This window comes from Canis aureus, chromosome 23, assembly GCF_053574225.1.
Source record: "Canis aureus isolate CA01 chromosome 23, VMU_Caureus_v.1.0, whole genome shotgun sequence".
In the NCBI taxonomy this organism is placed as follows: Eukaryota; Metazoa; Chordata; class Mammalia; order Carnivora; family Canidae; genus Canis; species Canis aureus.
In genome coordinates this window covers 46,590,755-46,608,406 of record NC_135633.1, presented here as the reverse complement: position 1 = coordinate 46,608,406, position 17,652 = coordinate 46,590,755, and the positions used below count along the sequence as shown (strand labels likewise).

The 17,652-nt window shown below is 43.6% G+C and overlaps 1 protein-coding gene across 3 annotated transcripts in view; it reads left to right on the top strand.

Moving 5' to 3' along the window:
- Window positions 1-17,652, top strand: part of MAML2 (mastermind like transcriptional coactivator 2) — a 343,746-nt gene that overhangs the window by 228,743 nt on the left and 97,351 nt on the right. For all 3 annotated transcript variants that reach the window (XM_077867519.1, XM_077867518.1, XM_077867520.1), the window contains one exon: window positions 3,649-5,214. In XM_077867519.1, the coding sequence (XP_077723645.1) occupies window positions 3,649-5,214 (1,566 nt within the window). The remainder of the gene's footprint in view (window positions 1-3,648; window positions 5,215-17,652) is intronic.

Genomic DNA, 17,652 nt, shown 5'->3' with positions numbered 1-17,652 from the left:
TCTGATATCTACTGCAGCTATGCATCTGATGGTTCTTGGTGATATAACTTCAATTAGAAAGTTCTGTGAGGCAGGAAAGACTGTCTCAGAATCTCTTGGTAAAGTGTCATACCTGATGGAGTCCTAATGCAATCCCTTTCATCCATGGGGTTGTCTTCCACAACATCACTTAGGGAGGACTTCTGCCTCCCCATCCTAAGTCATCCATCCAGCCCCATACATATACCTAAGAAACAATTCTTATTCCCTCTGTACCAGTTATTTCCTAGGTTTGGGCAGGAAAGTGTTCTACGAGGTAGCACTGTTTGTAAAGGATGCATTTACTGTACAACACGGGCTCTGCAGTGCCAACGCCTGCTTTGGTTCCTGGGTTTATTCCCTTTTTTTTTTTTTTTTTTTAAGAGAGAATGGGGACAGGAGTGGCAGGGCAGGGGGAGAGGGAAAGAGAGAGAGTCTCAAGCAGACTCCCTACAAGCATGGAGCCTGACATAGGGCACGGGGGTTGATGCAGGGTTTGATCCCAGAACCCTGAGATCACGACCTAAGCCAAAACCAAGAGTTGGACACTTACCCGACTGCACCACCCAGGTGCCCCTGGCCTATTGCCTATTTGTTTGTATGACCTTGAAGTCTCAGTCTCCAAACCTTTATTTTCGCTTATGTAAATTGGGGAGGGGAAGGTGGTTGGGTAGAAATAATATCAACCTCACAGAGGTGTTGTGAGAATTCTTCGTCAGTGTGAGAATTAAGTGAGACTATCCATGCAAAGAACTTATCACGATGCCTGGTATGCAAACCTTCAATGAACGATCGTGTTGTTATTATCACTGCTATTATTATTTCTGCCACCACTAGTTACAGCCTCTCTAGTCCTGATGGCTTAGAGATGACACTGGTGCTGCTTCCTAAACTATGCATGGCACTGCCCAGGGAGTGGCCTGAGCCATGGGAGAAGCTGGCAGAACAAGTTCTTTCAAAGCAGTGGAAAGTAGATCAAAGGCAATAACCCAAACCTGGAAAAAGAATGTATTCCTTTGTTTGTTCTTTACTAGTTGTGAAAAAACTTTCAAAATGTAACATGCTGAAAGGAAGACATATGGCCGCTCCCGAGGTAACATGGTTGAGCCCCTCAGGTCTGCTCTTCCTGAGCCCAGACGGGGCTGCTGTGGGTTTCATGAATGTGGTGAAGGCTGACGGTGGTCTGTGATGATGTTGCCTCCATCAGTGAGTAATGAGCTTAGCAGTCAGCAAACACGCAGAGACAACAGAGATGGTGACGCGAGGAGCTCCACACCCAGGGCAAAGTGTACCTGTGCCTTGCTGCAAATTGCTCATCACTTAGTGTGAAATTTCATGGCACTTGGTTAGGTCTCTTGGCTGAAAATAACAGAAGCCCAACTCATATTAGCTCAAGCTAAGAGGGGCATTTCTTCTAAGATTCCACTGTGTATTGGGGAGAACCAGGCAAGAGACAGACTGATCTGGGATTGAAACCCAGCTCTCAAATTTTGCCAAAACTTATGTCTCCCCTCTCTGTGTTAGTCTTCTCTCTTTCTGCAGACTCACTTCCTCTGAGGCTTTGGTTGACACATTGGAACAACAACTCACAACATTTGTAAATGACTATGCAGCCATCCCAAGAAAGCCTGGTCTCACTTTCTCCAATTCCAGAATTCCCATGGCAGGAACTAATTGGACCAGTTTAGGCCATATTCCTTTCCCTGATTACCAGTCAGCAATGGGAAAAGGTAAAAACTTGTTAGAATAGGTTGGGACATCCACCCTCACTATATGCCACTTGTGAGTGAGCAAAACCACAGATAAGGATTATTGAAATAGGGGTTGACGAACTACATGACAAGAAACATACTGTTCATATTTGGCCCTATAACTGCATCCTGTCTACTCGCAGACTCCTCTCATTTCACCAATGATTCAGGACATCTGTCCGCTCACTGCCCTTAGCCCCTTTGTGCTGGGCAGACCCTAGCCCTAAACAAGCTGCTTGCAGCATAATATAGTGGAAATGCTGCAGGCTGTAGAATTACACAGACCTTGAGTTAAAACCCAGGTCTGCCCCTTACTGGCTGTGTGACACTAGACAAGTTACTTAGCTTCTCTGAGCCTTGGTCTCCATCACTATAAAATAACACATATCTAATGGAGTCGTTGTAAGACTAAGAAAAATAAAGTAACTATATTTAAAATACTGGGCATATGATAGATGCTCAGTTAGGTTGATTTCATTTTCTAATTAGGCTACCTAGAAGTCTTCAAAAGGGTAGAGGAGTGGTGGTAAGTGAAAAGGGAGACAGGGAAAAGTGATAGCATTTTGTATTGGGGAACTATTCTGCCGCAGGTATTTTCCAACTGTCCAGAGCAGACGCTAAATAATTTAAATGGGTCAGCTACATTGGGAAAGCCACACTTGGATAGATACAATCTCTTACTTTAGAGGCAAACCAACAAGGATCTCAAGATAGTGGTGAATGTTTTGTTTCTCATTAATTTATTGGTCCTTCATTTCTCTCCCTATACTATCGAAAGTCCACATAATACAATCTAATCACTGAGTTAGTGAACGAACTACTATAACATTTTGTTGTTGCTGTTGCTGTTTGGAGAGGCTCTCCTCTTTGAGAATGTAGTAAGTCATTTTTAAAATATATATAAACTAGACTTTACTGAGTTCTTGTGATAGCAAGCACTGTGCTAAACTCTACGTGCATTGCCTTGTTTCTCCTATGAACTAAGTGCTATCGTCCCCATTATCCAGATAAGGAAATTGAGGTTCAGATAAGTAGAGCAGTGAGGTTACTTAGCACCCGGTAATAGAACAGGAATTCCAGCTCAATTGTGCTGGCTGCAGAGCCTGAGTTCTTCACCAAGGCACGGTACTGGTCCTCTGCACCTTGGTTTTAGTTATAAGTTTTTGAGACGGGCAACATAAGAAACGAACCTCCAGGAAAATCTGTGCTTAGAGTGTCTCATTTGATAAAGGGTGATCTCATGGCACGTGTGCCCACATGATGTTGCCTCCTGGGCTTGGGTGCAAAGCCACAGAATTATAGGAATAACAATAGCAGAACAACAGATACACTATCTCCTTGGATACAACAACTGTTCTGATGACTGACTTAGAGGATAAGAGTGATTAAGGGTTTCATAGATGAATCCATGAAAAAAAACGAAACCAGAGATGGGGTCCCCTTTTAGACTGTTCCGCGTTTGGCATCTTGGTCAAGGTTGTGCTCACTGCAAGTGTCTGTCCCTGCTTGGGGCTGTGTGTGCAGGCGTGAGCAAGATCTCTTCCTGCACCAGAAGGGTGCATTTGGTGATGAATCACAGGATTATCAATAACTCCCGATGTCATGAGAAGTATATTCCGTCTGCCGACCTGTGGCTGATCACAGGAACCAATGTGATCTCAAATCACTAATTAACCTGCTCCTCCTGAAACAGTTTATTCTGTTTGGCCTGCACTTCTGTGAGTTTCGTTGTATTCATTATATTCTAGGCTTGTGCTTCATTTGTACCTTTTCTTTTGGAATTCCTTCCTGTGTGTAAATGGAAAGAAAACATTGAAATATTATGTCACATTTGGTTATTATCTCATATTTTTCTTTTTCGTTCTCCCTCTGTTTCCAGCTCCAGGGTTCCTTGAAAAGAAAACAGGTGGTGAACCTGTCTCCTGCCAACAGCAAGAGGCCCAATGGCTTTGTCGACAACTCATTCCTTGATATCAAAAGAATCCGCGTTGGGGAGAACCTCTCTGCGGGGCAAGGGGGTCTCCAGATAAATAACGGACAGAATCAGATGGTGTCGGGGACCGTGCCCCTGGGCCAGGCCCCCCTGCGGAAGACTAATGCCCTGCCACCCCACACGCACTCTCCCGGGAATGGTATCTTTAACATGAGCTTAAAGGAAGTGAAGAAGGAGCCGGGAGAGACGCTATCTTGCAGTAAGCACATGGATGGCCAGATGCCCCAGGAGGGTATTTTTTCCAGTAGGTACGGGGATGACCCTGTAGAACAGCTGATGGATCCGGAGCTACAGGAACTGTTCAATGAGCTGACCAACATATCCGTGCCTCCCATGAGTGACCTGGAGCTGGAGAACATGATCAATGCCACCATAAAGCAGGACGACCCCTTTAACATTGACTTGGGTCAGCAGAGCCAGAGGAGCACACCCAGGCCCTCGCTGCCCATGGAGAAGACCGTGATCAAGACCGAGTATTCCCCGGGCCTCGCCCAGGGCCCGTCGGGCTCTCCTCAGTTGAGGCCCCCGTCGGCCGGCCCTGCCTTCTCCATGGCCCCTTCGGCCCTCTCGGCTTCCTCCCCAGCCCCTTCTGTCCCGCAGAGCCAGGGTCAGCCCCCCACGGCCTCGGGAGCAAGCCGGGCCCTGCCCAGCTGGCAGGAAGTGTCCCATGCGCAGCAGCTCAAACAGATCGCGGCCAACCGGCAGCAGCATGCCCGGATGCAGCAGCACCAGCAGCAGCAGCAGCAGCAGCAGCACCAGCAGCAGCACCAGCAGCAGCACCAGCCCCCTGCCTGGTCGGCCTTGCCCTCTTCCGCCGGGCCATCGCCGGCTCCCTTCGGGCAGGACAAAATCCCCAGCCCGTCTTTTGCGCAGCAGCCGTTCAGCCCGCAGGGCTCCCCTATGGCCGGGGTGGCGGGCGGCGGCCAGTCCAAGGTGATGGCCAGCTACATGTACAAGGCCGGCCCGTCCGCCCAGGGCGGGCACCTGGACGTGCTCATGCAGCCGAAGCCTCAGGACGTCAGCCGAAGTTTCATTACCAGCCCGCACGCAGCCCTGGAGCCCCGCCACGGCAACACTAAGCCTTTGTTCCATTTTAACTCCGATCAAGCAGGCCAGCAGATGCCTTCTGCTTTGCCTTCCCAGAGCAAGCCTTCTCTCCTCCACTACACCCAGCAGCAGCCGCCGCCAGCGCAGCCGCCGCCGCAGCCGCCGCCGCCGCCGCCACAGCCACAGCCACAGCCACCGCCACCGCCACCGCCACAGCCACAGCCGCCGCCGAGCTCCATTTCAGCCCAGCAGCAGCCGCAGCCACCGACCCAGCCCGCCCAGCCCCTGTCAAGCCAGCCTCTGCTGAGGGCCCCCTTGCCACTCCAGCAAAAGATCCTGCTTCAGAAAATGCAGAACCAGCCCCTCACAGGCCTGGGGTATCAAGTCTCCCAACAGCACAGACAGGTAAGACCATGAGTTTGCTCTTCCAAACACAGAGGACCGGAGACCTTGTAGCCTTGTCCTTCTGCTCTGGTTGCTGCTGCCGTTTGTGTTGGGACAGAAGCAAGACCACCAGATAGTAGTGGTCCTGTCAGATTCCCATTCACGGAAGGCCTCGTAAAGTCCGGCTCACTTGGGGGCATCTGGAGGCAAGAGCTAGTATTTCCTTGTAGAGCAGTCCTCTCATTGGGATCTGCAGTGGTCAAAGCCTCTTGCTTATTAAAAACATTGCATTAAAATTCATGCCTTTAGTGACATGTCCAGTTGTCAATAAGATACACCCAGTGTTTATTCCTCCAGTCAATAAGTTGGTCGTTAAGTCGACCTGTGCATCCTGGTACCTACCGTGTACAAGATGTTGTAATTATGCTGACAAATGAAACAAGTCCAGAATGATATTAAGAGTATTTAATGACTGGTCTACACCCACACCAACCAACTGAAATGTCCGAATGCCCAATGCCTCATAATAGATCCTGCTGTGACCACACTGGTGCATTAAATAAGACACAGTCACTGTCTGGAGAGAGAGAGAGGCTTTCAAACTCTCGTATTAATACTAAGTAGAAAGGCTGATGACATGAGAGCACAGAGGCTGGGTGTCTTACCCTGCAAGGGGAAGTCAGGGAAGTCTTCTGGAGAAAGTAACGCCCGCATTAAGTGTTAAAGGATGAAATTGTCATCACTACAAACAGAATATCTGTGGTTACCTTATATCCTGTGATTAACATAAAGCAGAAGTTTTATTCTGCCCCAGACATGAATAGTATGAAGAGATAGCTCTTTGCCTCCAGAACACATGCTAGTGAGGAAGCTCTGATCCCCAGGGAACTTGAGAGCAGAAACTCTTCCTGGAGGGAGGAAGGTCTGAATGTTGCTTCGTGCGTGTAATTTGACAGGTCTGCGTTAGTGGCCAAGCACAAAGTCAGCACGTTACACGTCAAAACAATATGTCAGGATATTAAGAAGGCACTCGGTCTAATTCCCATCACATTCCTAGAGAGGTTTACGTGGCTGCCGCATGGAGAAGAATGCCACAAGCGCCACAGACTATGGCCAAGCTAACCTTTGCCCTAGATGTATGCCAGGAGAAAACTAGGCTCCACCAGGATTTGAGAGCTCTGCACCAAGTAGAGCTTTGAGCTCTTACCTGCTTAAGAAGTATGAGGGTTTAAAAAAAATAAAAAGGAGGGGGTTTAATTGTAGTTGATGAAGAATGGACTTGAGTAGAGCCATATGTATATTTTACAGAGTACCTTTTCAACAGGTAACTTAGGAATCATTTATAAACAAACAGCATGGTAGAACTTATTCCTGATGACATCGGTGGGCATTTGTGTTTGGATAAATCTAGGTTCAAATTCTTACTGTGACCTTCACTAGCTGTGTGACCTCAGGCAAGTCACTGGACCTCACTAAGCCTGTATTTTCTCACCTGTAAATAGGGGTGATAATAATACATCCTAGGACTTTTTTAGAATAAAACCAAGGGGCGCTTGGGTGGCTCAGTTGGTTAAGCGGCCAGCTATTGATTTCAGCTCAGGTCATGATCTCAGGGTCCTGGGATGGAGCCCCATCTCAGGCTCTGTGCTCAGCAGGGAATTGGCTTGAGATTCTCTCCCTCTCTCCCTTTGCCCCTCCCCCTGATGGGCACACTTGCTCTCTTGCTCTAAAATAAATAAATCTAATAAAAAATGAGATAATTTTGCACCCAGAGTTTAGAATAAAGTTGGCAATTACTGTGATTATCATGGAAAGAACCATATGTGATACCAGAATATTTTTAACAAGTATTACTCTTATGTAGGAGATACACTGGAATAAGTCTTGAATTCTAACATAAATATTTTTGAAGGAATAAAGGAAGACTACCCTTCATTCTTTTATTGGATGGTGAGTGGGTAGTGATTTACCATCCCTATGCCAAGACTTCTGATCATAAAAATGGAAATAACAAATATGACATATAAATGAGAGGTAGTGTTTATTATTTACCCTGTAACTGGCTTGACTTCAGTCTCTCTTCCTTAAGGTATCTCATTTCACCCATACAAAGGAAATACCATTGTTCTCATCTTACAAGTGAAGCAGTTGAGGCACAGATAGGTTAAGTAATTTTTCCAAAGTCACACAGATAAGAAATAGCAGAACAGGGCAGCCCGGTGGCTCAGCGGTTTAGCACCTGCCTGCGGTCCAGGATGTGATCCTGGAGACCCGGGATCAAGTCCCACGTCAGGCTCCCTGCATGGAATGGAGCCTGCTTCTCCCTCTGCCTGTGTCTCTGCCTCTCTCTCTCTCTCTCTGTCTCTCATGAATAAATAAATAAAAATCTTAAAAAAAATAGAACAGATGGTCTATTTTAAAGTTTGTACTTTTAGCCACTGGCTGTACAGCTCACAGGTAGGATTTATTGGGAAATGAATGACCACTTATAGACCATTGTGAAATTCTCAAAAAGAATATTTCTTGTAAGATTGAGCCATATTTACATAATCTACAGGGTAGATGAAGTCCTTTGGAGACAAATAAAATCTTAAATCTCTAACCTTCAGAGTTGTTAAAGAAAAGAATCGAAAAAGATCTGCGTGATGGTTGACGTTCCTAAGGGTAAACATCATGGAGCTAACCAAAATAAATGATTTACAACAGGAAATCTATCTCTTCAGTCACCCCATCAACAATTCTTTGGGAGCCTTCTTGCCGCGTCCAACATCCTCGGTCCTGTTTCCAGCTCCATTGCTCATGTCAACAACTGGGGCTTGGCAAATACACTCATGATCTCTTTGTCCCCACTGAATCTTCCAGAACCCAAGCACACCAGTGGGTGCTGATGGCCAAATCAATAAACATCTTTCAGTGTCTTAGCCCATATTTAACTTATTCCAGTGCATGTGACACATGATGCCAAGATAATTTTCATCTTTTCAAGAAAGCCCTTAAAAATTATAAAAGTGGCAGCAGCATTTTAAGCCAAAGGCCCCTTCTGTACAGGCTGGACATAGCTACTCATTTATAGCTTTATCCTAACTTTGTAGATTGAATCAGATTGTTCCTTCCTGCTCAACAGCTCTGAGGGGGAGGATTCTGAAATCTTGTGTCTGAGTTGTAAGCAAGTATATCCGAGCTGTATGGTCAAATAAGTGTTGCCCTCTTAAAAGCATTCACCTTCGGGGGGCCGGACTCATGCTAATAAGAGAGCTATTATTCAATACGGTTACAGAGTTTTTCTCTGGGGATTCTCTTCAGAGCTTTTAGTACATGGAGTGGATTATTACCAATGAGGTAATATTCATCCTGTCTGGGGGATCTTTGAAAACAGGCAAGATGGGTAATGCTGTTTTAGGTCAAAAACAAGGAATAATTGATAGGATAGGACTGGATTTCAAATTTGGTTTGTGAACTTTCCCTGAAGGCAATAAAGAAAAGAAAATCAATGAGTTGCTTCCCAAGATGATAATTTTGAGAAGCAACTTTCATTTGGATATGCATATTTTCAAGGTTTTTCTAATTCCTATTCTCTCATCTAGTATATTGCCAAGTATTCTCAGCTCAGAGAAGGTAGTTTTAACCCAGCTATTTATAGTGGACAGTACAAATGTGCGTTCTCATTTCCAATTAGCAAAATCTCTGTTACTCATGACTAGAACCATAGGAGGGGAGAGATCGGCAGTAAGCAATTCTTAAGTTTGTCAACTAGAGTGTTCTAAATGAAAACACTGCTCGTGATTTTTTTTTTTTCTCACTTTGTGTCAAACACAGGAAGACTCACTGTGGCTAATAGGAGTCCTTCTACCTTGGAAATGGTGGAAATCTTGGCTTTCTGCTATAAGACGGTAGATTGAATTTGTCAACAAGTTGCTTACAGTTTACACAGCAGAGTGTGCAAAGATGGCTTTCTCTTCACCCTTTGGAGCTCTGCACCCAAACGGATCTGCATGCTCAGGCCAAGAATATACTGGGGGAGGTCTGTGCCCCTCTCTCTTTATTGGATATCCATCTCTGTTCTCCTAGATGTGAATGGTGCCTGAGAGATGGATGCAGCATAATCAAATTGTTGGAGATCTCTTTATTGTTCCATGCCTGGGGTGGTTTCAAGTAATCTGTTCTCTGGATACTGAGAGGACAAATGGTATTTGGTATTTCACAAAATGTCTTCAGTGACTCTGTCTTGCTAGTGTTTGGGGCTTGGAAAATGGAAATACCTCCTGGCTATAATTTCCTTCCCTTTCTGATTTGAAGGTTATGGGAAAGGGCAGAAGAAGGATATAATGCATGCAGTTCTGATTTATCTTCAAGTCACTGAACTTGTTTAAGGTGTGAAAGAGTTATTGGTTCACTAGGGCTTGTGAGAGTTCAATCCAGAAGCTCTAACTTCTTGAACCAAGAAGTGATCTTTGTCAGAGCTGTATAATCAGACACTTAAAAGTGTGAACTTTTTTTTCTAACATTAGATCCATGAAACTCAAGTGGGTTCTATATTTGGTTTAGAATTATCCCATCTCTAAAAATGCTGAGAGGGAACGCAGCCAGTGAATGGATGGTTTGTTATGACCGAAACATAAATTTGTACATTTCCTCTTAGTTTAAAGCCAAGCTCCTCAATCATATATTAAGAACCTCACCCCACTCTCTGCCTAGGCAAGTTTATCCTTCACTACTCTACATATCAACCCTTGGCGTAAATCAGGCAAGGCTAACGTTCTCCTCCCCATCTCCTTTAAGGTAATTTTAGATATATCTGATCTGAAAGATGAACACCCACTTGAGGGTGAAGGAGTCACTGGACCTCTCATATACTGACAAATCCTTATAATTGCCCAGTGAAAGTGCCAGAGAAGAGATAGAACCTTGAATTGTCTGGGAATGCCTTTTCTAGTGGGAAAATAATTATAAATTAAATGTTCTGCAACAATATAACATCCAAACCACCCCTTTGCCAGAGGCCACAGGTTGGCTCAAGGGTCAGCCAGTTAGGGTAGTTCCAGGGTTTGGGTTCAAATGTCAGAACCAGGTCAAAAGGAGTCAGGAGCATGAAGAGCCAAAGACAAGGCCAAGCCACTTCCTATACAAGTTAGGGCACCAAACCAGTCAGTATACTCAGAATCCAAGAGTGAAGTTAGGATAGAGATTCAAGAGATCCTAGGTGATCATTGCAAATGACCCTCGACAATTTGGTGATTTCCATTATGACTCACTTTGGCTGGGCTCTGCTGGCAAGAGGGACAAGGTCTGACACAGACATACGGACGATGGTCTGTGGCAGGCCAGGAACATCATGTTTGCATTTTCGTTTCACCTTTGATATTTCATCATTTATCTTTTCGGTTTAAAAGAAAATACAAATTTGTTTTTAATATTTCACCAGACTAGTGCTAGGGCTAAGATCCCGAGTGAATTTCCAGACACATGTGTTAATATGACTTGTACTGAAGAATCTTGATTGGCAAAATCGGCAGGAGGGATTTTGCATGTGTCTTGTTAGTTTCTGTTAGTTGGTTTGTTGGCTTTAACGTTAGTACCAGCTCTGTGTCACATATAAACAGCCCAAATGGTAGATGTTAATATTATCAACCCCTCTTTTCTTTTTTAAAGTGAGGGCACTGAGGCTCAGAGAGATTAAATAACTTGCTCACAGCTACAGTTAGTACCTGGTCTGATTTTAAGCCCAGTGTTAATAACTACTGTGCTAAGTTAAATAACTAGGTAGAAGCAGTTTGGGCTGTGCTAACTGGGCCTTTGCTAGAATATCTGCAATTTCATTATTGTCTACATGCCCAGTTTATTTCTACCTCGGGGAAAATTTAAGCAAATTCTGATTGAGGGAGGGATCTTGAAACAAATTCACCAAAGCTGCCTTATCTGAATCCACAGATCTCTATGTCTCCTGGTCTGCCCAACCAAGAGCCATGAACTAAAGATCTCAGGCTAACTTGGGTACTGGCCCATCCTGAACTCTACCAATAGTTTTTATTCATCCATTCAAAAAAATATTTATTAAGTGCTTACTATATGCCAAGCACAGTTTTGGACACTGATACCACTACTCAGAGTGAAGAAGATATGGTAAGGAAAACATTAAATTTAAAAATGTTTTAAAAAATCAAATACTCAGAGAGTATTTTCAAATTGAGCTGTTTTCATCATATTGCAGGCTCAGCTTATTCTTGCTTCTGTTGCTAGGCTGATTTGCTGTGGGGCTTCTTGATACTTCTGATCCCAGATAAAGATGGAAGATACTCAGGGGAGTGGTGTGTGACTTAGCTTTTAGAGGAAGAAAATCAAAGGTTTGGTTAGCTTTTTTAAATGATGAAGAAAATTCATTCACTTTTTTTGTTCTTCAACGTGAGCCATCAAGATTTAAGAACTGTCCAGGGTCACGGTTAGAGTTTCATAGTAGGATAAAACCGTAATTTGTGCGTGCATTTATAGGATGAAAGTTTATTGAGCACCTACATTGTGCCAGGAATTGGAGATTGAAAGATTACATGATTCAAAGGACCCTCTTTGCACCCGTCTAAAAAAGATCAGGAAATCATGGTCCCACCCCTCAATGAGCTTTTGATCTGAAGGAGACATCTGTCCCTCATACTTACTGGATTCTTATTAGGTGCGTATACTACAATCTACTCTGTATATAACTGAGCCCAAATCAAACAGACCTTTCCCATAAGTCTATAGGTTCAACTCTGAATGTGTTGTTTTAGTCTATTACAGAACAGAGCTCTATTTGCTGGATATTCCACTTTCATATCTGTTTTGCCCTTCTAATGTGTTAATAGCTGAGAACCCAGGAGAGTGAATTGGTGAAAAGCAACAATTAACTCCTGCATCGCACAGTAAAGAAATAAACAGTAACAAGAAGAAGATGTTAGCCTTGGAATCATAATGCATAAGGTTTAAATCCACACTTAGGGGAATGACTTCTATTATTCTCATTCCAAGGTCTTTGTCAGTATGTTGCATCCATCAACAAGAGCTGTGCATTTAAAGCATTAGTGGGTAATTCAGCCTGTTGAATACCAAGTTTCCAAGTAGGGAAAAAGGGGTATGAGGTTAAGAAATAGATTTGATCCCAGAGATGGAAATGCAAGAGGGTTAATGGAAAATCTGACAGATATTTAACTATAATGTGCATTAATGTAGGTGACTTAAACAATCCCCTTTGCACCCATTCTAATTCGTTTTGCCTTTTCTAATCAGATGTCAGTTGTTATCAGTTTGGTAGAGGAGGGGTGGTGATTTCTTTCTGTGAAATCGAAAGGAAGCAGCAACCCATTTCACCAGTGCACTAATCGTAAATTTTCACGTTAATGGTTAATTAAAGTCAGGCCTGGGAACTTGAGACTCAGAAGGTGTTTACTATAAAGGAGTTCTCGATTTGAAACAAAAGACTGCACAAATGTTTAGACTGCTAGAATCAGAGAGATGTAATGTGAGTGAATCATCTTACTCTTTTACACTGCCTTTTAAGCAGGGAAGACCAAAGTTAAACGCACAGAGCCTCAGCAGCTCTCTTGGATACTAATTAGAGAACTCTGGCTGAATATTTGCATTTCATGCGATGAATCTGAACAATAAAGTGGCACGTTATTCTCCAAGCAATAAATTGAGTAGAGCATAATAGAGAGAAGCCAGTGTCTACTTTCCTGTGCATCCTGCAAAATGAAGTTCCAAGGTCCCCGAGGAAGAAAGAACGGGGGTGGTTGACCTGTTTCCCTTTCTTTCTGCTGCTAATTCCCTCCACTCTGAATCACTGGCATTTTCCACAGTTTGCTTTTCAAGGGAGCTGAAGTTCAGCTCCACCTTTAGGAAACATGAACTTCATAAACAGGGAACTTTTCTGGCCCTTCGTGGTAGAACCAGATCTATGTGGGTGCACACGCGAATGTGTGGGCCTTGCATTCTGGTCTTGGGCTCACATTTCTGCTCCATGTCTCTCAGTCTCTGTCCCGTCACCCCTCCCCTTGGCTGGACCCTCCTCTTTTACCCTTTCCCTACAGATGACGTTTGAAATTGCATCTTTCCCCTGAACTCCTTGAGACCTGTTCTATGGCAAGCCTTAAGTGGGAGTCAGGGGAGGAGAGGACATTTAGCCACTGGAGTTCTTGTCGGCCACGAGGATGAGAGACTTTTTTCTGGAAAAGGATCATACTGGGGAGAGCCACGAAGCTAACAGGCTGGCAGGCCCATCACTCTGTCCCACAGGCCTCTGGCACAAAGGAATGAATTTTGGATGGACATACCCATGGGTGACACATATCCTCAATAGCTTCTAACCTCTGTCCCTTCTCACTTCAAGTGCTGGCTAAACTGGCCTGCCTCCCTCTGGTCTTGCCAATGTGCAGCTGGAGTGAGCATTCTAAAATAGGGATGTGATCATGTCTGTCATCTGCCTGAGTCCCATAAAGGATCTTCATTTTCTCAGAATAAAATCTGAATCCTTATGTAGCTTATAAAGCCCTACATGACCTGGCTCCTGACAAGATTTATTGGTCTCCATCCCCAGATTTTTCCATTCCTTGACTCCCACCCACTCGTTCACTCATCTTTACCTGCCAAATTCATATATACTCTGCACTCTGGCTCCTGCCATAAAAAGTGAACTCTGATTCCTGAGAAGTACCATGGTTTTCCTTACACTCAGGTCTTCAAATACATTGTTTCTTCTGCCTAGAAAATTCTTTTTCTCTACTCTGCACACTAACCTAACTCTTTACTTTCTCAGTATGAGCTAAGACATTTCCTCCAAAAGGTTTCCCTGGCTTTCCAATCTGGGTTAACTCCCATCCTATATTCTCTGGTAGCTACCTCTACTTCCTCTCTTTTAGCAGGTATCAGCCCTCATATATCTTGTTCTTGTGTGTCTTCCTCAAGTAGACTGCAAGCTACTTGAAGGCAAGGATTGAGGCCATTTTGTTCACCATTGTATTCCAATCTTTGACATGGCTACTATGCAGGAGGCATCCAAAACATATTTATTGAACAATCAACAAATGAATCATACCATTGACCCATCATCCATTCTTCTGTTCTGAGGAGTTAAGGACACCAACATACCACCCTCTCCTCCCAAGAAGGAAGGAACAGGACCTACCATTTCTACCTTCTCCCTTTACAAGTCTGCCTTTAAAACACCACTGACCATGGATCTGCACCAATGGGTCTAGTTTTCAGGGATGAAAACCAGAGAATTCACTCTCAGCTGTCCTGTGGGTTAAACCTGTGAAGGGAATTCTGCAGAGGCACTCTTGGAGCCTGGACTGACCTATATCATGGGGAATCATGAGTCAACTAAGAGAATTTTATCACTCATATTCCAAATGATTATTTCTTTTATGAAACATGCATGGAATATTGATAATTTACCAACAGTGACCAAAGCACAATCCCTACCCATTAGTAATGGACAGAAACAGTTGATTCTATAGTATTACAGGGCTTCTAATAGACGTGTCCATAGGATATTTGGAGAATGCAAAGATAAAGCACCTATTATAGCTTTGGGAACTAGAAAAGGCTTCCTGGATGAGGCACCTTGAGGAAGAATAGGAGCTTATGAGGTGGGAAGGGAGAAAGCCATCCAGACAGAGGCTGAGCTCTTTTGGAAGACTGCAAGTGATTTAGGAAGGCTCGACTATGAGGTGTTCAGTCAAGAGAGGAGAGAGATGAGACTGGTAAATGGAGTCAGATCATGAGAAGACTTAGAGACCATGGTAAGGAGTTTGGAAATTCATCTTGAGGGCAATAGAAAGTTTTATAGAAGGTTTTTGAAAAATGTAAAGAAAAAAATAGTATGGGTCATCTTTAAACAGAGGCATAACTTGCACCTCCTGGAAGGTAGTTGCTTAATTCAAATATAGTGAATGTTAAAGAATCAGATTTGGTCTTCAGAAAACTCACTCCCGTTACAGTACAGAGAACACACTCTGGAGGCCCAGCCAGGGACAATATCTATAATGCCAGGGACATTTCAGATTTGGAAGGTACATTCAGTGGGAGTCCAGGCAGCTCCACCCTTGCCAACCCCAGAATGTCTCTGCCCATTTCTCTCCTGTTCTCTCCTTACCCCCTACCCCTAGCATCCTTCAAAAAATAACTTTCCATCAGTAATCCTAGCCCCTCAGAATCCCATTTTTTCAATTATCAGGCTCGTAAGGTCTGCAGTCAGGATAATTGCTCTCTGTCCCTTAGGCCTGTCCCCCCAGGTGCCACTACAGATACCATGGATGGCTACCCGCACTTCTTCCTCACCTCTGTCTCTGCTACTCCCCATGTGCTCGCATTATTGCGAGCCTCCCTTTCCAACTCTCTTGTCCAGTAATGGGCTAGACAGTGTATCTAAGAAATTCTACCTTGTTCTGTGCTCCATAGGACTGAGGCCAGTGGCTGGGGTTCCAATTATCTCTGTTGCTTTGGCCAAGCCTTCTCCCTGGCAATGCACCTTCACCCCAGATCCAATCAGTCTGTGAGGCTCTGCTCCACAGGATCAGCTCTCCTCCTTATGAATGTCTTTTGCCCAGCGACTACCTTTTCCCATCCTGCCCAACTGCTTTGATAGTTCCAAAGTGTCTTGGAACCCCAGCCTCTGCCCTAACTGCCCATGTTGCTGTAATCACCCCTCCTCAGACTGTGAAACAAATAAAGTTTGTTTTTTCCTCCTCTAGTGCCTACAACAGAGTGCCAACACTTTCAGTACCATTCTTTTTCTTTCTTTGATCCAATTAGCCAACGTAGTTGGCTAATCATTAGTTTCAGATGCAGTGTTCAATAATTTATCAGTTCAGTACTATTCTTATATTGTATTATAATTTTGTTTAGGTATCTGTTTGGTCCAGTGAACCAGGAATTCCTAGAGAGTTAGGATCCTGGACTTTCTTTTTCTTCTCTGAACTCACAAAGCATTTTGCATCTCTCATTGCATCCACTGCTTTCTACCTTGAATTATAATTAAGTCTATATGTCAACCCCTTCACTAAACTGCAAGCTCCTGGAGACTGGAGTCTGTATATAATTTATCTTTGTACCTCCAAGGGCTAACAGAGTACCTGAGACAAAGTCCCAACATAAGGAGACATAAACAGGAGAGGTGGGGAGAATAAAGAAAGGAAAAGAGGCTTCAGTGTGTGTGTGTGTGTGTGTGTTACAGTTGTACAGTCTTGAAATCAAAGGAGAAGAAATACAGTTGAGTAACTTCTGACATCAATCTGAATATAAAATGTTCATTATTGAAAATTTATGCATTGCTTACTTCCAAAAATGTAAGCCCCTTAATATCAGCCAGCCTTGGTCAAATTACTTGAATTTTTTGAAACTGAGCTGCATTATCCAGATAATAAGAACTAAGACCCTATTTCACAGAATTGTTGAAAAAATTCCATGAAATAACCCATGGGACTTCGGACAAATTATAGGGCCTGTACCTTGTAGGCAATTCACAAGTGCTGTTAGTTTGCTTCCCTTTGCAAAGTAAGGACCATCAGAAACAAATCCACTAAAACAATCCAAAATAAATGGTAGTAGATAAATGCAGTGAATTCCAAGAACTGGGCTTCCATTTAACTTTGAGTTTCCAGGCGACTAAGGCAAAAAGAAATTATGTGGGGGATATAGGGTTGTTTTTTTTTTTTTTTTTTTTTTTTTTTTTTTTTCTTTAGCATGCCAGTTCATCAGTGGAGGCAAACTATTTCCTGGAAATGAATTCAAAGGTACATCTATCACTGGGGGAATTAGGTAACACGATGGACATCTTCCACTGAAAATTTTGCAAAGACACCATGACACTGTTTACTTTGAAGTTTCTGGTATTAAAGCTGCATTGTAAAATCCGAGGCCAAAATATTGAATTTTAATTCAGTGAATACTTTTCCCTAGGAAGCTGAGATAATGAAATACAGATGTAATGTCTTCTGAAGCTCTGTATCAATGGTTTTTGCAATTCATTTTAGCGAGAATACGTCTCTCCTCCCCTCCCCCTTTCAAGGTTTCCCTGAGACACCTCCCTGGAACTTAGATTCCTTCAGGACAGTCTCAAACCAGGGTTGAGGCTTATCCCAACAGAGAGTTTCGAGATTATGCAGATACGCACAATGAAAATTCCCATTAAACTGCCTCACTCAAATCTCAGTGTCTTACATGAGGCTTTGGCAAACCCGTGCATTGTGTAAAGTAGATGAGACCTGTGGAATGTCTGTCTACCTCAGAATCAGATTTCAAGGAGTTTCAAAAATCCTTTTAAGCTATAATCTTATCCCTCCATATAGAATAAAACTGTAAACTTCAGTTGTGACCACCTCTGTTCACCAGACCAAGCTCATTAAAAAATCACCGTGAAAATATTCAGCAATTGGTATAGCTATTTATCAACAAATATTTAAACACTTCTTGTACACAGAAAACTATGCC